The 20709-nt window shown below is 47.9% G+C and overlaps 1 protein-coding gene across 2 annotated transcripts; it reads left to right on the forward strand.

The window, feature by feature from the left end:
* Positions 1-12732: 12732 nt before the first annotated feature.
* Positions 12733-20231, forward strand: PRDM8 (PR/SET domain 8). 2 transcript variants are annotated; one of them, XM_075929468.1, is made up of 4 exons: positions 12735-12976; positions 15062-15282; positions 16231-16462; positions 17013-20229. In XM_075929468.1, the coding sequence occupies exons 2-4, from the start codon at positions 15064-15066 to the stop codon at positions 18308-18310; spliced, it is 1749 nt and encodes a 582-aa protein (XP_075785583.1). In that variant the 5' UTR covers positions 12735-12976; positions 15062-15063; the 3' UTR covers positions 18311-20229. The 2 variants fall into 2 exon arrangements, with proteins under 2 accessions (XP_075785584.1, XP_075785583.1); XM_075929469.1 differs by lacking the exon at positions 15062-15282 and having other exon boundaries at positions 12733-12976; positions 17013-20231.
* The last annotated feature ends 478 nt before the right edge of the window (positions 20232-20709 follow it).

Raw genomic sequence — 20709 nt, forward strand, 5'->3', positions numbered from 1 at the left:
AAGCCCTAACACTGGTGCCTTTTCTTTCCTGGCTGCTTTCCCCTGCTTCTGGAGCAGCAGTTATGGCAGAAGCAGATGGCTACTCATTGGGTGAGCGCTGTGGTTTTAATGCTGAATACTTTATGGAAAAGGACTTTATCATGCTTGGTTGGTCAGAGGCACAACACAAGGAGATTTATGACTAAAGAAAATAAATCTTTTTTTTTTTTTTTTTTTTTTAAAGTTTCAGGCTCCTTTACATCCCCCTCCACCCCCGCGTCAACTGGCTCTAGCAAGGCCAACACTGAAGAACTTCTCATCACTCCCCTCCCCCTTTCTCCCAAAGTTTAGCAAACATCTGAAAACTTCAGGAATTCTCACTCACTGCAACAGGGGCATCAGCTCTCTCAGTCCTTAGGCTGTCAGGGGAGGGGCAAGAAACAGCTAATACACGGGCTGCCTGCGGTATCACAGGATAGGCTCAAAATAGGCTCTGAATTCAAATGGGCCTCATATGTGGGCTAGGATGCAGGTCTGTGCAAGAGCTGTCAATTACACGGCTATAAATCCAGGCTGGGAGATGCAGAGGGTGGCGTGCTGATAAGCCACACTCACTGCAGCCACCAGGCTCCGCTCCAGGAGATGTTTGGTTCGGGCTGCTGGTGGCTTCCTCTTTCCAGCCCTCGAGGCCATCTACACTAGGGGAGAGATTTTCCAAAGGACTCAGCGTTGGCCTGACTGTTCAAAGGGAGCTTTACTGTCATTGTCAATGGGAGCAGAACTAGGCCAAGGCCAGAGCTGTGCTGGTCATAGGCACTGGGCTGAGTTCTGATTACACACCGCTCCGCATTTACATCCTTAAAACAGGATTCCATTCTTTTAATCTAATCAGATCTATGTAGCGATCGTTTGTCCGTTTCTACACACTCACCAATTGTATCGAAGCACTACCTGTGTCCCCAGAGGCTTAGTCTACACTCCACGGTTTATGCGCAAGAAGCCTTTTGCGGAAGAGTTCTTGCGCAAAAACTTATTGCGCAAAAGTACGTCCAGACCTCCAAGCACATCACAAAAGCGATGCGCTTTTGCGCAAGAGAGCGTCCACACTTCATGGACGCTCTTGCGCAAGAAAGCTCTGATGGCCATTGGCAGAATGACCATCAGAGCACCTGTGCTTTTTCCCATAGGGGTTTCTTGTGCAAAAACCCCTTTAGAGCATCCACACCTGCCTTTTTGTGAAAGAGCTGTAGCATAAAAAAAGAGTTATTCCTTGTGGGGAGAAGAATAACTCTACCAGCAAAAGCCCTCTGTTCTGTCAATTTTCTTGCGCAAAAATGTACTTGAAGTGTGGACATTCCACTGGTTTTTGTGCAAAACCAGCTGTTTTTGCACAAAAACCTTGTAGTGTAGACATAGCCAGAGTGTGCAAAAGACAATCAAGGGACATGGTGATTGGTCGGAGTAAAGATCCCATCTATATTACATGCTATTAACAATGATTGGAGATAATGGCCCTAAAAGTCAATGCATTTGTAGGTCAGGTGGACCTTTAGGGTGCATCTACACAGCAGGGCTTAACTTGAAATAAGCTACACAAATTGAGCTGTGTCAACTGTGTAACTTATTTCGAAACAGGGAGTGTCTACACAGCACTTATTTTGAAATAGAGCACTCTTCCTCTGACTTCCCTTACTCCTCATACATACCACTCCGCCTTTACATCCTTAAAGCAGGACTCCAGTCTTTTAATCTAATCAGATCTATGTATCTGTCATTTGAATGTTTCTACACACTCACCACTTGTATCTAAGCGCTGTGTCCCCTGAGTGTGCAAAAGACAGTCAAGGGACATGGTCTTCCTCCAACTTCCCTTACTCCTCATACAATCAGGGTTATAGGAGTCGGAGTAAGGGGTCTTCCAGCTTGACAGTATTTTGACATTATTTGAAATAAGTGCCTGCTGCGTAGACATGGTCAAAGTTATTTCAGAATAGCACTAGTTATATTATAATAATGTTGCTGTGTAGATGCACCCTTAGACACAGGAGGATTTAAAATAGACTGCCTTGAGAGGCACTTCCCCTTCAGTTTCTCTACCATTGTGGAAATATTCCCCATATCAAATGAAACATCTTTGTGTAACCTTTTGAAAGCAGCTAACAAACCAGTGGGTCTTTTCACATTTCTCAAACTGTCCTTAGCATTTCTACCAGCTAACCATTGTAGGAACCGGTTGTCAGAACAGACTGATGACTGATTTTGGGTTCCCTAAATGTTGGTAGCCATTTTTGACACATCACAACTTGATTTTCAGAAGGCAGATGCTCAGTATTAGCTGAAAATTCAAACCCTTGGAAATCCAAATCACTAACCACCTCTGAAAAATGTCAGTGTTTATATTTTCCCTGATCATTTTAAGATAATTAATAAACATTTGGTAAATGCATTTTCCAGTCATGTCTCAAGTATTTCCTGGATGCTTTGGTGACTATAAATCTAAACAACTACCGAGCACTTGCTCAGCTTTTCACAAGTCTGAAGCATGCCGAAAAGATTTCACAGGAAGTTCAAAGTGCAGTGGAAGATTGAGAGAGAACCAAAAGGAAAGGAATGGCTTGAATCTTTGTAGTTTTCTGTAAACTGGAATTAGAGAAGGCTTTAATGAACCTTCATGAGGTATCGGAAGTGCCTTCGTTTTTGTTGTCGGGACAAAGATTGTTTTATCTTTGTGGGAGTGAGTCGTAACAGAAGTCTGAGTCTGTGGAGAGTGTGCTTTAGAGTGGTTTTTCAAATGAAAATCTGGAACAGCTTTCCAAATATCAGTGACATATATGACAGACTGGCGGCTAAGGGAAGGGGAAGGGAAATATAAAAGAAATGGGAATCTGGAACATCTCTTGAGAAAAGAGTGCGGAGACGGTGTAGTGGGACTTGTCCTTCAGCAAGGCACCACATTCTAGAGTAGCATTGGAAGAACTACTTAAAACATTTCCATAACTGTTGGAAGTGATCAGTAAGTGTCATAATTCCTCTGCACACTTGTTGGTGAAGTGCTTATTGGTTTACGGGGGATAGTTAAATGGCCACTTGCAAAGTGGCCTTCGAAGGCCCAAAGGATTAGTTTCTAGAAGTACTTGGCAAATACATTGAGGAATGTGTGCTATTTTGTTTCAAGTCACTTGCTTCCAAGATATACCCATCCATTTCATAGGCTCATGTGCCTTGCACTCTATCCCTGAGATACTTACCTCAACTTTAAGCATATAGTGACCATGCCTTGATGAAAAAAATATTCTCCATTTTGAGACACCAACGCTACCCAAGAGAGCACTTCCTTTGATAGGGAATTGGTGTGATGTCCAAGATGCCTTATCTATAATCCAAACCACTCCTATTCATGCACTTAGCAAGACACTCTTCATTTCTCTGTGGGACTCCTACACCTCTCAGACATGCTTCTCACTCACATGAAACAGAGAAAGTGTCTATGAGACTGTTGTTGGACAGTCTGAAAGGGTTTGGATCACAGTTTTAGGAGGATTTTGCTTGGCTGTTCTCTCCATCACACTTACATAAGAGCTGGACAGTGGAGTGTGTCTGCTTACCCAATCCTCAATTAAGCTGAGACTGAGATGCCTGAGGCAGAACTCAAACAAGATGGGCATGATGCTAATCGGGTGAGGGGAAACATCCAGAAAAGGTAAAACACGTAAGATCTGTTTCCTCTGATATAGAGGTAGGGGACTCTAAACTAGAGGAGTCCTTTGGAACTTCTGGTTGCTTCTGGGTTTCTCAGGTGACACCAGCAGCCTGAGGAATTGTTTCTCACATGCAACCTTTGGATTGTGAAAAGTACCGTTATACATGTCTATGGTACTTCCAAATTAGATGCTGCTGCAATTTCTTCTCCATGGAAATGCCCTCAAGGAGCATTCAGAAACTTCAGCTGCAGCAGAATGCAGCAGTCCATTTACTTAGCAGAGTGTGATAGATGGATCACATTATACCTGTGTTCCCTAGGCTGCCCTGGCAACCCATTTGTTTCTGGATTCACTTCACTTGACTTTACTTTATAAAGCTTTACTATTTGTGTCCCGGACATTTTAGATACAACCTATCTCCCTAACTGCTGCACTATTTGAGATCCACTGAGATACCCTCCCTAGAAGTCCCCAGATCTGAAAGATAGTGGATGGAGACAGGACATAACCTAGGGTCTGGGCTTTGGATTCTAGAACTTCCTTCCTATGTACTTGAAACAAAGCCTGAAATGTTTGTATGTTTCTTTAGGTCTAGCATAAGTTAAAGGTTTGGTTTAGGTGAATTTCTTCTGTAGGTTTAGACAATTTAGGTGACATTTCCCAGTGCTTTTTGTATGTAATTAGTTTAGTTCAATATAAAAATGCATAGACAGGATTGCAAGGTGCATTTTTTTTAAAAAGATAAATAGATACATCCTCAGGCCTCCATTATTTTCACCTCCCTGAAAAGAGAAGCAGCAAGATTTCAGGAAGTGCGGGGAATCAGAAGCATCTTTGATAATCAGTCCACTTGTCCAGTAGGGCAGAGACCTTTGATGGCCAGGATCCTGTTGCCTGAGGTTTTCCCTGAAATATAGAAGGAGGGGGGAAGGCCTTTTAGGACCAGGTGTGAAAGAATAGCCTAGCTCAACCAGGAATTTAGGAGTAAATGGGTGAAATTCAATAATCTATGTTATGCAAGAGTGATCAGAATCAGTGATCATAATGATGCTGTCTAATAAAAATAGCTATTAATCTATTAAGTTCTTTTTCACTACAACTCTGTAATGCAGTCTTTGGATCTGATTGTAATGAGAGGAGGAGGCATTATTTGATGGCTGTGTCTAGACTGGCAAGTTTTTCTGGAAAATCAGCCACTTTTCCAGAAAAACTTGCCAGCTGTCTACACTGGCCGCTTGAATTTCCGGAAAAACACTGACGATCTCATGTAAGATTGTCAGTGCTTTTCCGGAAATACTATGTTGCTCCCGTTCAGGCAAAAGTCTTTTTCCGAAAGACTTTTGCACAAAAGGGCCAGTGTAGACAGCACAGTACTGTTTTCCGCAAAAAAGCCCCGATCGCGAAAATGGCGATCGGGGCTTTTTTGCGGAAAACCGCGTCTAGATTGGCCACGGATGCTTTTCTGCAAGAAGTGCTTTTGTGGAAAAGCATCCTGCCAATCTAGACGCGCTTTTCCGAAAATGCTTTTAATGGAAAACTTTTCTGTTAAAAGCATTTTCGGAAAATCATGCCAGTGTAGACATAGCCAACATGTATAGGGATGAATTAGCCTATCATTCTATCTAGCTTGCCTGTCATACTCATCCCCATGGCAACTTTACATCTAAGAAAAATCATTAAATTGAGTACAACTGTTTTTAAAGGGTACGTAATTTTACAAGTGCAAACTACTTTATAGAAAATAATCCTTTTCACAGACTTAATTTTCTGCTCTGTTCCTACTTTGTCAGAGCAAACTCTTGAGAAAACTCTTTAAAATTCCTTCTTTGATCTATCTCAACTCCCCCCCCCCATAAGTAAGATCACACCTTATTATTTTTCTATTAATTACCATATATTAACAAACATAATATATATACACACACACACACACAGAAAGAGAGAGAGAGAATATATTAACATGGATGGTCAATATATTGTCTATTTCTCATATGAGTGTCTGATATGTTGAGTAAAGTTTAATGCATACGGCAGTTAGCCGATAATAATGTGTTCATTTCAGCAATCCAGTGCCTTGTCGTTGCTGTTTTGCTCCCAGCTATGTTATTTAGCAAATCAGTCCCATTTAGTTCCACATTATTGCCTTGTTGTCATTTGAATTCATAATTAAATATCCGACCTAGTCCCCCCGACTTAGGAACCCACCCCAAAATGTAACGTCAAACAAGCAGGCTGAAAAGCCTCCCCGCGTTATCTGACTGCAATTCTTCACTTACTAGCCTCTTTATGGGGAGCTTTGTCCTGGAACGTAGTTTCAACGCAGTAAATGTGCCAGATCAAAGACCTGAAAACCTGGACCATTAGTTTCCGTTTGGATGTAGTTTTGCTTCAGGCTGTCACTGAGACGCCGGGGAATCGCACATAAAGGGAACACCACGTGATCCGACAAAGGGAGGAGACCGCTTGGCCAGCCAAGGAGCTGAGAAGTGGCTTGTGTGATAATTAGTCAATGTGTGTTGTGGGACTTTTTCCTGCATCCTTAAAAGGGGCGGGGGTCCATCAATTAGTGCTTTTGTCAGTAAGCCAGCAGGGATGGGAAATAAAACACTATTGACTGGAAGTGAGATTACCAACATTTTATAACAACCTGAATGGCAGCGGATCAGGAGGGGGCTGGCTATTTGACACGGGCTCCTGTAACCGACCCCCTGCCTCTTTCTTGTGAATGGCACTTTTCCCACGCGGTGGGGAGAACGGTCACGTGACCCATTATTACCTAGCTGCAAAGGGCAAACGGGAATGCAAGCTCGAGGCTTCCCAGAATAGCCTCCCCCCGCCGCTTCCTCTCTTAAGTGTAGCTAAGAACACCCTGGGCTCGAACTGCAAAGATTTGCAGCCCATGGCTTCCCCGCCCCTCACACGCTAACTGCGATCATTCCCCTGCAGGAGGCTGCACTGGTTGAACCCATTAGATTAGTCCATGAAACTGACGATAGAGGTGGACTTTTTAGCTATCAACTCAGCACTGCCCCTTCGCTGACTCACCATTGTTCAAATGCTCGTTAGTCAATGAGCAGTCGAATTCGAGTTTAAAACAGGCCCACGAGTTAGTCTCGGCAAATCCTAAATGACCCCCACGGGCATGGGATTATCTAACCCCCACCCTCAAACATCCCTGGGGACTTTAGTTTCTGTGCAGTAGAAGCTAATTTATTAGAATGTAGACTATGCCCAGGTGGAGTTTCTTGACTCTTTTTGAAACATCAGGGGTCAAACACACACACCTCTGTCTCCTGTTAGCTTTAGCAAAGATTGGGTTATTTGTGGGCGTGAGGCCCAGGTCTTCCTCATTGTACTTCTGATGAATCTTGTCAGCCTGTTTGTACCTGATTCCATGTGATCGGTGTAAATCTTTCCTTATCACTAGCTGGGTTCAGAAGAGCACGCTCAAGCATCCAAAGTCAGCCTTACCATTGGCCAAAATGAACTTCTACTCCAAACCCCACACAAGGGTGCGGAGGGAGGGAAGGGTGTCTTGCAACCCAGCGTGATCTTTGATTTCTTTCCTTAGGTGAGACTAGAAAACACACACAGCGGGAGGGAAAACTTGTCCGAGCCAAAGTGTGTCCTCGATGGTGAAAGCAGCTGACAGAGAGAGAGAGAGAGTCAATAGACTTGTGCCTTTTCTGCTCTGCCACGCTTGTTGCCTTGCTGCGTGTGAGCGTGTCCAAGTCACGCGATGGCGCTCCGTGACTCAGTTTCCCCTTTGCAAAATGGGGATGATCCTACCTTTCTAAGCCCATGCAAATCATGCCACGGCCTGTGCTGTAGTTATTGCTCTTTAAGAGTGGACAGGCTGCAGGATCAGCCCCGGGGAAATATGTATGTATTATTGCTGCTATAGTCCACTCCAAACAAAGTATTGGTGCCCAATCGTGTAAACCAAACCAGTGTAAATAGCCAGTGGCTCTGAAGGTTGCGTCTGAATATACCGAGTATAAAAAGCTTGGCAGGCATTTAAAGGAGAAATTGGGTTTGCTGGTGACGCAGGCCTGCGCTTGTATTGCGTGGGCAGGGATGCCGGGCTGTTTCAGGAATTCATACTGGAGCCAAAAGTCACTCGGGCGTCCAACTTCAGGGCCACAGTCCCTTCTATTCGCACGGGTAAGCCTGTCACGCACAGAATGTCCAGCCCAAGTAATGCTGACTTACCATCAGTTGCAATGGGGTTAGCGTTCTCAACTTCCCCTGGGCATTTTCTCATGACCATCCACCTGCGAAAACAAAGATCATCGACCAGGGATGTAGAGTACGCAGTATCAACTGCACCTTTGGGAGGATTTCCTTGACAGCTGCAACTGAAATATCCCAAATTTCCTCACCTGACTATTGAGCCAGAGAGGTGCATGTAGGTGTATATATGTATGTCCTCTGCACACATACGTCGATACAAAAGTTGCATGCATTTGGAGTCAGGAGTATAGATTTACAACTGGACTATACGAAAACCACTTTTGATCTGACCTGTGCTAGCTGTCCCGGTTTTACTAGAGCGTCCCGCTCCCTCACAGGCTCTGGAAAGGAAATGTATGCAACATCGCTCTTCTTCTGTGGCCACAGATTAGCACTAGCGTTGTCAGAGCCTTACCTAGACACTGGCCTAATCCACACGCTGCTCCCCTATCTCGGAGCTGCTTTTAATGTTGCTAACACTAGAACACTCGGAGACCATCTGTATCAAATATTGTTACGGCGAAAATCTAAGCAGCGTCTTTGTCTATACACTGTGGGGTTCTTGCACCTCGCTTTCTTTTCATTGAGGTTAGCCGCGTTCCTCGTCCTCACTGCTCATGGCTTTTATAATCGCTTCCACCTGAGTTGCAGCATCGTCCCAATGCTCTTTTGAGAATATTCTTATTTTATCAATGTATATGACACACAAGGCCAATCCGGCTCCCTTCCGTCTCGGGGATTACTCGTCTGAGTAAAGTGAGTAAGATTTGTTCTAGTAAGGACAATCTATGTCATTCACTTTTACTCCACCCCTTTAAAAGAAGCTTTCGGGGTAGCTTTGTTCCTTCTATCTCCCTTCTATAAAACAGCCAAGTTATTTCTGTAGACTAAAAATGCATTTCTACTTTTGCTATAAATACTAGTTTGGTGCTCATTACAAAGTTGAAAATAAACTGAATGTAATGACCGAGGCGAGAGCTGCTAAACTTTCCTGTGAATGAGGCATTTCCTTTTTTTTTTTTTTTTTTTGGCTTGTGTGCAGTTTGAGATACTGGATTCAAACTTTCTTTTAAAAAGCATGTTACCTAAGAGGCCTGTTTCATTTTATGTTGATGATTCGTCACAGCGGGTGTCTAATTTCTCCGCCCAATTGCTGCAATCCGTATTTAGACTTTACGAGAGACTTGCTACAGTAAGCAATACAGCATCTCTCCTGCTTTGTATGTCTGAGCAGGACTAGAAACTCACCTGCTGAGCTTCCCAGTAACACTTAAACTATGCCCTATGATAGGATGGGCGTAGGGAATATAATCTCTAATACGATTTTGGGTGCTCACATTTTTCCTACTTGTGCAATTGGGAGTTTTGGGAAATCATTGGGAGTTTTGCTTTTAACTTCAATTAGAGCCAGATTGGATCCAAGACGCGCACTTCCCCACTTCAGTGATCTTAAAACTTCTATCCATCTAGTCTAGAAAAGCAGACTTTTTTATAGAAAATGTGTCTTTCTTAAGTGTGACTATTTTCTGGACTAATGTACCAAAGAATGTTAAAAAATAAAGACACCGGAATTTGGGGGTTCCCCTCTCTCTTTACGCATAGGAAGGGGACTGGCTTTGATTTCGTGTTGCTATCCCTGCAATGTTTTCATTGGAAACACAAACTTTAACAGGGACAGTTTATGGGTATGAAACTTATTCTGTGAGACTTAGATGAAGCTGTGGAGTGGGGGTTCTCTTGTATAGTAGCTTTCGAGACTGAATAAATGCACACGACTCTCTTTGCAAGCCTTTTTAGTATCAGGGAACTGCGGTGATTGATCGCGTCGAAACTATTTCAAACTAGTTTATATCATGGGGTCCCTTAATGTTTTTCGCAAAAAGAACGTGGACATTTTCCCTCTTCCCTATTAATGACAGTCCTTGGACAATGTATAACACAAAGCAAGAACAGCATCATTTAAAGCACAGGAAAAGATCTGTGAAGCAGGAATGAGTGTCTAAATTGCATCCTACTCCCATCTTTGTAATGTTATGTCAATCTCTCGTCCAGGAGACAAAGGTTTCTGCTGAATTAATAAGATAAATGTTGAAAGCATATTAGATGCAGCCTTTAATGCTAATGCAAGAAAAATCGTAATTTTGAGGAGGATACGTGAATTTGAAAGCCAAAAATTATCTACCTCCCCGATTACAAATTACTTCTATTCGCCTCTGTGGAATGTCTCCTTTCTTTCTTTCTTTCTTTCTTTCTTTCTTTCTTTCTTTCTTTCTTTCTTTCTTTCTTTCTTTCTTTCTTTCTTTCTTTCTTTCTTTCTTTCTTTCTTTCTTTCTTTCTTTCGGAAGGATGGAGACGGGGAGGAACTGGTGAGTAGCCAGTTTCTGCTGTGAAGATGCCATGTTAAAGGACTTTTTTCTTTACAAATGAAAAGGTAAAACGTATTAGGAACTTTCCCGACGTTCTGAGAAAGGTCTCTAACAGGTTAAGGGTTTGGTCCCGCTTCTAAAAAGAGGGCTATCGTAACTGAAAGAGTGGTTAGGCAGGGGAAAGGGAGGCTGCTCTACTGGATGGCCCAGGCTACATAACAGCTAGGTGAGCTGCTATTCTCGCCTTTAAACGTCGAAATAGGTCGGTGGGGTTTCAGAGCAGCCCCCTGATGCTTTCTGTATGGACTGCGGTTCCCCGCAGAATCCGGATCTAATCCAGGCGCCCCCGCCTCTGCCTCCAGCATCCCCCCGACTCCTTCTCACGCCGGGAGAAAGCTCCGAGGCTGCTCTGCAAGTTCCCTTTAGTTCTGCCTGCTCCTTTGGGTGGGGTTTCCCCTCGCGTTCTCCAGCGGTTTGCTCCAGGAGCTGGAGGGGGGTTCACGGCTCCTCCTCTGGGACTCGTGGGTGCGCTGGGTGGAAGATACCCCGCCGCGGGAAAGCAGGTGCCACTGGGCAGAGAAGCAGCGAGATGCAGCCATAGCCGCGGGCATTGTCCATCTGGACTGGTATCCCCAGGGGGTCCATCCCAGGCACAGCGAGGCCAGGGCTGCTCTCACCCGAGGGGCTGTGCAGGGGGGAGCTGCGGCGGCTTCCCCGGGGAAGCCAGCGAGACGCAGGTGGGAGGGGAGTCGGTGCGCGCCCGGCGCTTTCATTTCACCCCTTTTCTCAAACTTCCCCCAGGGGCTTCCACCTGGGCGGCGTCGGCCCGCGGCCCTGGGCTCGGCGGATGGTTTTGTGTCCCCCTCCCCGCCCGCCGGGACAAAGCACCGGAGCGCTCGGGGATTCGCCGGCCACAGCGCAGCGCAGAGCGACAAAGCAGGGCGCCAGGGCGCTGTCCCATCAGGACCACCCCGCTCCCCTCCAGCGGCCGCGAGGGCTGCAGGGAGGCGGAACGCGCTGCCCTGGGACTTGCCCCAAGCCGGGCAGATCCCCTTCCCGAGGGGAGCCACGTTGGGCCTGAGCTGTCAAACTCCCGGGGTGGCCATCAAGCCACAAGAAGGGACCCCTCCACCCTCCCATCCCCCCCCGCGAACTTTTCATCCCTCGTGGATGCGCCTAGCTTGGTCTAAATCTCCCCTTGCTATCTCTTATCCCACCCCTTGCTATCTCTTCCTGCCAGCATGTGTTGGCTCAGGGGAAAGCCCCTGGCTTGTGCCAGGACTACGGCAGAGAGGTTCCCAGCAGCGAGGGAGCATTCGAGTGTCCCAGACGAATGGGGAGGGGGAGGAATGCAGGAATATTTCATTTTAGGGAATAATTCCGTGGGGCGTTCGTAGTTTCTTGGCGTCAGGAGAGGGGGGGGGATAAGGGAAGAGAGAGAATCCTGGCTCAAGTCACGCTGGAGGAAACGGAGCGCCAAACCCATTTCACTGGGGACAAGAGGATCTGTGGGTTCCTAAAATTAAAGAAGAGCAAAACCCCAGCAGCAATGGCCAGTAGAATTGCCCGTGACCTGGGAAGCCAGAGGGACCAGCAAGCACCGTGTTCAAACTCCAAAGTCCTGCCCCGCTCGCGGCGCAGCCCAAAGTTTGCAGAACTTCAAGCAGGGCTTTACAGATCCAGAGACCCGCTCCCCAGATCGCCGAGTAAATAAGAGGAGGGGAAAAAAAAGATTCTCAAGTGCACAAGGGAAACCCATGCCGGGCAGTGGCTTGGAAAAGCAGCGAGATACTTGCAAGCAGGTGAAAACTGTCTTCAGAGCGAGCCGGCGGGTTGGCAGCTAGACGAGATACAATCATTTTTGTATATCGAGTTCGGTCTTCGCTAGGGAATAAGAATGGCTACATCTAATCACTAGGCGATCTCAAGACACTGCAAAACCTCGGCCTAGCCTCGTTAACAGCAGCAGAGTGATGCTTCCTGGCTAGGAAAGGGAGCTAAATACGTCCCCATAACCCAAGCGAGTATCCCGGCTAGGTCCCTGTCCAGGATCATCACAGGAGCGCATCTCATGGTGCAAGCTTCTAAAAGGATTTTAGGCTGGATGCTGCGTCTTTCTGCTGAGAGCCAGGCTGCGGCCTGACTAGATATTCCTGTTGTCCAGGCAAAAATCCCAATTTAAAAAAGCACGAGGAAGAGGGCTTCATTGGGATCCCTTCAAATAAAAAGCGCCTCTTCTAGTGGAAAGCCACCAGCGCGCTGTGGGAGGATGCGCTCTAAGTATTTGGCTCTGGGACCCCAGGAAGAGGGGGAGGGGGGCAGAACTTGCAGGTAGCGAGCAGAGGGGGAGCGGGAGGGGACGAGAGGCAGGGAGAGCGCCGAGCCTACTAAAGAGTTAAAGGGAGGGGACGTGGGCTGTCACGCGTCATTGGGCAGATTATGTGCAGCAGACAAAAAGTGTGCGTCTGTGTGCCAGTCAGTCACTGCATCGGGTCCATCTGTACAACTCTGGCTCCTGCTCGCTCGCTCGCTCCTGCCACCCCTTTGCACAGAGCCCACAGGACAGCAGCCCTGCCATCTCCCCCTGCCATGGAAATACACTGATACAAGAGACACCGGGGGAACACGGAGAGCCGCTCGCCCTTGGCCACTTTCGGGTTCCCTGGCGGTTCGGATTATTTTCAGACCTGATTCCTGGTAAGTGCAGATGCATGCGGGGAGAGCTGGGGTCGGGGCTCTTTTCTCCCCCCGCCCCTTCCTTATTTTCTAGCAGTAAGAAAGAGGGGGAGGCACCGCGCCAGCCCGATCGATACAAAGGAAAGGAGTTTGAAACAGAAAGAAATGGGGGGGTTTCCCGCGGCGCTGCGGAGAGGCGAACAATGACTGGAGGGGGCGAGCGCAGCTGGCTTTGGAGAATAGGATCGAGGGAGAGAGAGGACCAGGGGGGATGGTTTTTTGTTAAGCAGCGAGGACAAGGAGGAGGACGCGAGGCAGAGCGCGCGGGGGTCTCCGCGGGGTGCGGCTATTCTTGGTGTGAGACCCCTGGTCCCGAGGACCGTTCGCCACTATTGTTACGCACCGACTGGCATTTGAATGGCCTGCCTGCGGATTGGTGCCCTGCGTGACGCTACGAGCCTCCACCACAATGAAAAGCTTGTGGGGAAAGAGACTTGCCATGGCACAAACAAACAAACAAACAAGGGCGGGCGGGCGAGCCGTAGCAGACCTGCAGGAGAGGGGAAGGCGAGGAGGGGGACAGGGACATGGCAAAGTCTAGAAGCGAGGGGCGCAGATCGGATACGGGCGAGGGGGTCTTTAAGCCACCGTGGAATCATCCATGAAGTTGCACGGTCGAGGGTTTAATTTCGCTGGGTGTGAGAGGCAAATGGGACACGGCGTAGGGCAAAATACAGCGGCGGTTTTGGAAACGACCGTTTCCGAGGCACAGTCCGTTTTTGGGGAGGAAAAAAAAAATCAGTTTTAGGCTTGACGTGCATAATGGGATGATAAATCGCAGGAGGCTAAATAAGCGGCCGGAACAATATTATTCTGTAATCATCTGTTTCCAGCCATTAGGGTCCGCTAGTTGCGGGTCCTTCCATCGCTGGCTTGTACAGAAAGAAGTTACGTGGCACAGTTATCTATTGAACTATGGGGGGAACTGTTGGAAAGGGGTTTGTGCAAGCTGCTGGCAGAATTGCTTTTAAAGAAAAAAAACAAAATACTATAGATCGATGCCACTTCAAAAGCAGCGAAAACCTAAGCGATCTGTAAATGGAGGCGGAATTCACAACTATTTGTGCAGCTATTCATCTCTATCTTGGCTTTGTAAACAGTAGATCGGTAATTTCTTGAAAAATCCGAGAATGGTTTAAAATGGAAAGACTCTCCCTCCCCCCCCACCCCCGCGTTAGAGACCTCTAAGAGACCAGTCGGGTTTTACTGAAAGAATGTCACCCATTGGAAAGTCAAAATTCACAACTCGCTACACAAATTGTATTCACAGCCAGAGCCTGTTCTGCTTGCATAGTACCTGCACACTTCACAAGGCACATTTGGCTGAATCTATCTCCGTGTATAACAAGGTAACTGGGATTCACCCTCATCCATAAATAAGCGTGTCGAGGTAAAAATAATTACCTCTGCTTGCTGCTTTTAATTAAAGTCTCGGAGGGAAAGTGCTGGATTATGATAATGAGCAGACATACGTTCCCTCTTGTAGACGAGAGCTAAAGGTTAGCTGACATGAAATCAGTGACATTGACAGTCCACTTGAAATCCATTCGCCATGCTCTTCTCTCACAGCCTGCAGTATAGCATTGGCCCTCGCTTTAGAAGAAGACGAGAGAAAAAAAAAACCCAGCACATCAGCTCTAGAGAATTCAGCTCGGACAGAAGCTCCCGAGCTGCGTTTCTTTTGTGCAACTCCTCGAAGTTGCTTTAGCTGTAGAGGATCAATATGCAGATTTCCCGATGCACAGAGCCGCTTCTGTCTTCCTGGCTCCTAATACATAAATCATCGCCCCAGCTTCCTGGAACCTCTCCTTCCATTCATTGACATCCACCTGATTTATTTTTCAAATATCGCACAGATGAGCGCGGCTTGCCTATGCTGCCCGCTTTTCAAACATTGGCATTAGGAACCCCGATTAACGATAACGTTCTTAATCCGTATTTCCTCCTAAAAACATTTACACTCTGACTTCGTATTAAAAAGCGTGCGCCTTGCCTTCCGGACAAGTTATGTAACGCGTCTCCTTCCCCTGTTCTCTCCGGCTGCAGCGATGGAAGATACCGGCGTTCAAAGGGGTCTATGGGATGGAGACGCCAAGGCAGTCCAGCAATGTTTGACGGATATTTTCACCAGCGTTTACACCACCTGCGATATCCCGGAAAATGCTATCTTCGGCCCTTGCGTACTGAGCCACACTTCTTTGTATGACAGCATCGCTTTCATAGCGCTTAAATCCACTGACAAGAGAACCGTCCCTTACATATTCCGGGTAAGGTTTGCTTGGCTCCAAGTGTTCCCAGGTGTAAACGCGCTCAGTTCGCTACCCCGTTCTTTACAGTTGCAGACTGTACAAGGAGGCACGTTTGGCGGGTGGGAACCGAATTTACTAACGTTTTCTACTTAGCAAACCCTCTTCCAGACGGAAATCAAAATGCCTTTTTAATCGCTTCCTGCGCCGGTTTTGCTGATTGATTAATACAGAGCGGGCCACATTCTGCTCCACCTCCCGTCACCAGTAATCCCGTTGACTTCAAAGGGACTTACTCCCGGGATGAAAACTAGCAGGCTGGAACCATCATGCCCTGCTATTTACATATGCATCAAAAACCTTTGGAAAAAAAAAACAATTGATTACGGTTTCTTTCCCCCAGCTGCTGTTTACGGTTGTATTTAAGATAAAGCAGATGTTTCAACTTCAAAAACATTGTAAAGGTTTTTACCGACCCTTCCCCCCTTTAGTAAATCTTGCTCTCCCTGTACATCTTGCCCCCCACCCGCAAAAGAGTAGGGAAAAGTGATCATTTTGAATCCTTCAACGTTTATTTACATTATTCACTTCACATAAACCTTATGCAGATGTGGCCACGTCACTGGGTCTTTATAATAAAGTTTGAGGGGGGGAAAACAGGCCGCATTCACATTGTTCTTTACCAGCACAAACCTTATGCAGATGTGGCCATGTCATTGGGTCTTTATAATATAGTTTGGGGGAAAAAAACAGGCCGCATTCGCATTGTTCTTTACCAGCACAAATCGATTCCAATGTTTAAATGGTAGCTGGCATGATTCAGGGGCCCAGAAAAGCCACATGTATTTTCCAGATTCCACACAAGCTGTAGTGGGTGTCCTTTCCGGAGCTTGCTGAAAAGTCTGGGCAAGTGAGGGGACTGGGAATAATTGCTCTCTTCTAATGTCTGGCATTCCCTCCCCTGTGCAGGTGGACACCTCAGCAGCAAATGGCTCCTCCGAAGGTCTAATGTGGCTCCGTCTGGTCCAGTCAGCCAGGGATAAAGAAGAACAGAATCTAGAAGCTTACATCAAAAATGGACAATTGTTTTATCGGTCCCTTCGCAGGATCGCCAAAGACGAGGAGTTACTAGTTTGGTATGGGAAAGAACTGACGGAATTACTGTTGCTCACCACGGCCAGATCCCACAGCAAAATGAACGGTAGGTGCAGCTTTCGGGTTTCCATTCCAGGCCAGGGTTCTGGCTGGGGAGCTGGGCTGGTTTCGCTGGTGTTTTGTTCAAGAAGCTATTGAAATGACAACGATTCAGGTGGGGAACAGGCAGGGAACAACTTTCGAGAGAGGCAAAGTGGGGACTGAGCCGGGCAAATTAGCTTGACTAAATGGATGTTAATTAGATAGGCCAGAGCATCGCTTATAAACATATTGGAAAAGGAAGATTAGATTAGGGGCTACAATCTGTTAGTTTATACTCCACGGGCTCAAAAGCAAAAAGTGACAGGGAAAAAGGGTCCTGGATTATTCTATGACTGTTCTGGTCGGGTCTAGAGGCCCTACAGATGGACGAGGCGCTATTTTGCCAAGCCCTGTCCACACCCAGAGGAAAAGCCGGCTCTTGCCCCAGAGAACTGGCCTGACTTCCCTGTGGGCCAGCCCTCGGCCCCTTCCCAGAGAAGGAGCGATGTGCTGCAGGCCTGGAGCGGCGTCTAATCGGTTGTTGTTGTGTCTCCGCGTGTGTTTGCTCGGTGCAGGCTCGCCCCCTTACTCGTGCCTGGAGTGCAGCCAGCGGTTCCAGTTCGAGTTCCCCTACGTGGCCCACCTGCGGTTCCGCTGCCCCAAGAGACTGCCCGGCTCGGAGAGCAGCCCCGGCGGCGAGGAGCCGAGCGGCAAGGAGCAAGAAGCCAGCCTGGGGCCCGGGGCCAACAAATACTGCAAGCCGGCCGGGCAGCTTCACCCCCACTACGCCGGCCCGCAGGACAGCGCCAAGCCCTCCACGGACTTCCACAACCTGGCCCGCGAGCTGGAGAACTCCCGCGGGGGCGGCGGCTCCCCCAGCCGGAGCCCGCCGGAGCCGCCCCGGCACCACCCCGCCAGCGGAGGCAGCAAAGCCAAGCGGAAATACCCGGAGGAGGCGGGCGAGGAGCGGGGCCCGGGGGCCGGCCGGGGGCGGGCGGCCGGCGAGCGGCCCTTGCCCTCCTCGCCCAAGGAGGACTTGGTGTGCACCCCGCAGCAGCAGTACCGGCCGGCGGGCAGCTACTTCGGCCTGGAGGAGAGCGGCCGCCTCTTCGGGCCGCCCAGCCCGGAGACGGGCGAGGCCAAGCGCAGCGCCTTCGTGGAGGTGAAGAAGGCCTCCCGCGGGCTGGAGGCCGAGGGCGCGGAGGAGGCGGCCGAGCGCGCCTCGCCCGCGGGCGCCGGGGACTCGCTGCTGGGCGCCCGGCCCGGGGGGCCGCTGTCGGCGCGGCTGGAGGGGGCCAGCCCGGCGCGGGGCAGCGCCTTCACCACGGTGCCGCAGCTGGGCAAGGCGGAGGAGCGGAAAAGCGCCTTCTCGCAGCCCGCCCGCTCCTTCCCGCACGGGGCGCCGCTGGGGCTGGCCCAGAAGCTGGGCGAGCCCTGCCCCGAGGGCGCCGCCCGCCTCTACCCGGATCCGCTGGCCGCCAAGCTGCCCGGCGCCGTGGAGCTGAGCGGCGGGGCGGCCGGCGGCGGGCTGCCCAAGCAGAGCCCCTTCCTCTACGCCACCGCCTTCTGGCCCAAGAGCTCGGTGGCGGCGGCGGCCGGGCCGCTCCAGCTGCAGCTGCCCTCGGCCCTGACCCTGCTGCCGCCTTCCTTCACCTCGCTGTGCCTGCCGGCCCAGAACTGGTGCGCCAAGTGCAACGCCTCCTTCCGCATGACCAGCGACCTGGTGTACCACATGCGCTCGCACCACAAGAAGGAGTACGCCATGGAGCCGCTGGTCAAGCGGCGCCGCGAGGAGAAACTCAAGTGTCCCATTTGCAACGAGTCCTTCCGGGAGCGCCACCACCTCTCCCGGCACATGACCTCCCACAACTGAAGGGGACACCCCCCTCTTGCCTCTCCCCAGGGCATGGTGACAGAGCCACCCTCCCCGGAGCCAGACGGACTGGGATGGTCCTCAGCCCAGCGCTGGTGTCTTCTCCAGGGCTGGCTTGGATCCCAGTTTTCCAAACTGATTGGGGGTGTTTCAGAGACCAGCTGGGGGAGTTACTACCTTGGAGCCAGCTTTCCGCCTCGCCTGGAGCGCCTCTGCCCAGTTTTTGTTTGTGAGCAACCCACTGGAGAGGCTAAGGCCAGATCCCCGCTTGGCAAAAAAATTGGCTTAGCTCCATTGTCTTCTGTGAAGCGATGATCATTTACATCCGTGGTGTCCAACCCGCTCTGTAGTGGCTGCTATAGCAAATTAGCCATGTTATTCTGAAAGCTAGCCACATTCTTCCGAAAATGTAAATAATTGTTGTGAGCCAACTGGCCACACTCCACCCCTCCAATAGCCACATGTGCTTAGCGTGTTGGACACTGCGGATTTACATCCTCCCAAAGTCTCTCTGATCCTTGATTTTCAAAATGCAGAGGTGCCTAGGACTTTCTGAAAATCAAGCCTTTTTAAGGATGAAGCACCCCCCAAATCAATAGTCACTTTTGAAAGTTCAGGCCCTTGCACATGTTTACCTTGCAAAATACCAGACCAAGCAAGGAAAGGGTTGGATATTTTTCCTGTCTTCTGTTTGAATGCACGCATTTTCACTTTCCCAAAAAAATAAATAAAAATAAAAAATAACTTTAAAAATAAAGTACATTTTTAAAATGTCATATATTGCAACATATTGATGCATTTGTCATACCTTTCTACTTAAATTATTAAGCACTTATGGTTTAGATGTAATAATTATATGTAAGGGTAAATTTTTATTTTAGATATAAAGTAAAAAAGAAAGGAGGATGCAGTGCTTTCTGCATTATTTGATGACAGTTTGTGTTCTTTAAAAAAAAAAAAAGGACTTAACTCTATTTAAGTTTCCAGCGGGGAAGTGCATGTATCATGACCTGATTATGGGCTTCAGTGCAGAATGTCCTCAATTCTGTAAATATGTATTTCCTTTTAATACAAAGTGTAATTTTGTGCCAGTGAAATGAAGTCTGAATAGTTATGTGTTTCTTTTTTTTTCCCTTAAAAAGATTTTATTCAACTTTATAGTTTATCTGGGTATGTTGGATGCTTTGACAATAAATGACTTTATTTTCTTCAAAGCACTTGGAGGTTGAGAAGTACTTATTTAGAAAGTGACCTATCTATGTACTGGGTGAAAATGCTAATGTTATTTACTATAAAGGATAAACACATCTGCATTGAAATAGTGGGCAAGAAAAATAATTCGGGGTATATTAAGCTTTCTGGGATAGGTGCCTTGTTTCTGAGCACCGTCTAATTAAGAGGGGTTAGATACAGCAATGTGGTGCCCCAGTGTGAGGCGATACACCGCTCCAGAAAGCAACCTCTGATTGCCATTTTGAAACATTGTGCTGATGTGTTGAGCTTCACGTTCAAAGGACAAAACATTTAGACAAGCATGCCTGCCATTTCGCTGACCCTTAGATGTCAGCTTTCTTTTCGGCCGCGATGTAATTAGCATCTTCACAAATGGCTGGAGACAGATAATTTTTATAACTCGATCTATAAGGAGGGCTTAATTTTTGTGGTACACTCTGCGTGCCTGTGTAGGAATGACTGCAACATTTATAACCCTCTATCATGGCCATTAGGAGGTCTGTTGGAAAGCCTTTTAAAAGGCACCAAATTCATATGCCTTTTAGGCTCGCGCTGGCCTGGGATCTCTGCAAACAGTTTTGTTCGAGTACAAAGCCTGATTTGGAAAAAAGCCACTGGTGCTGAATGACAGCCTAGTAAACACAGCCCTGGCACCGCACTGTGATGTCCTAGGAAATGTGTTTACTAATAGCAAAATGCAGGACAATGTAGCACTTTAAAGACTAACAAGATGGTTTATTAGATGATGAGCTTTCGTGGGCCAGACCCACTTCCTCAGATCAAACCTCAGATCGTGGGTCTGGCCCACGAAAGCTCATCATCTAATAAACCATCTTGTTAGTCTTTAAAGTGCTACATTGTCCTGCATTTTGCTTCAACTACCCCAGACTAACACGGCTACATTTCTATCACTGTTTACTAATACTCCCCGGAAAGAGAGAATACTGCATTCAATCGCCGTGAATCGTGTACTGAAGATCTCCAAAATGAACGGATTGCCCATCTTTTAAAAACCCACATTATTTGTTTAAAACTAAAAAAAAAAAAAGGACAAAAAATCCCAGGTAGGAAGGCGAGACTCATTCAGCAAATCGGGTTAATCGGAATACTTGAAATAACTTTACTGTGACTATGCTGTTGTGCTGAGCATATAGAAAAAATACACG

Source organism: Pelodiscus sinensis, chromosome 5 (assembly GCF_049634645.1).
Source record: "Pelodiscus sinensis isolate JC-2024 chromosome 5, ASM4963464v1, whole genome shotgun sequence".
In the NCBI taxonomy this organism is placed as follows: Eukaryota; Metazoa; Chordata; order Testudines; family Trionychidae; genus Pelodiscus; species Pelodiscus sinensis.

What these genes read in the sequence shown, in the direction of transcription:
- PRDM8 (XM_075929468.1), top strand. Translation starts at nt 15,064, where the DNA reads ATGGAAGATACCGGCGTTCAAAGGGGTCTATGGGATGGAGACGCCAAG. An exon ending in CCGTCCCTTACATATTCCGG is followed by an intron (nt 15,283 to 16,230) that starts GTAAGGTTTGCT and finishes TCCCCTGTGCAG; the next exon opens with GTGGACACCTCAGCAGCAAA. An exon ending in ATCCCACAGCAAAATGAACG is followed by an intron (nt 16,463 to 17,012) that starts GTAGGTGCAGCT and finishes TGCTCGGTGCAG; the next exon opens with GCTCGCCCCCTTACTCGTGC.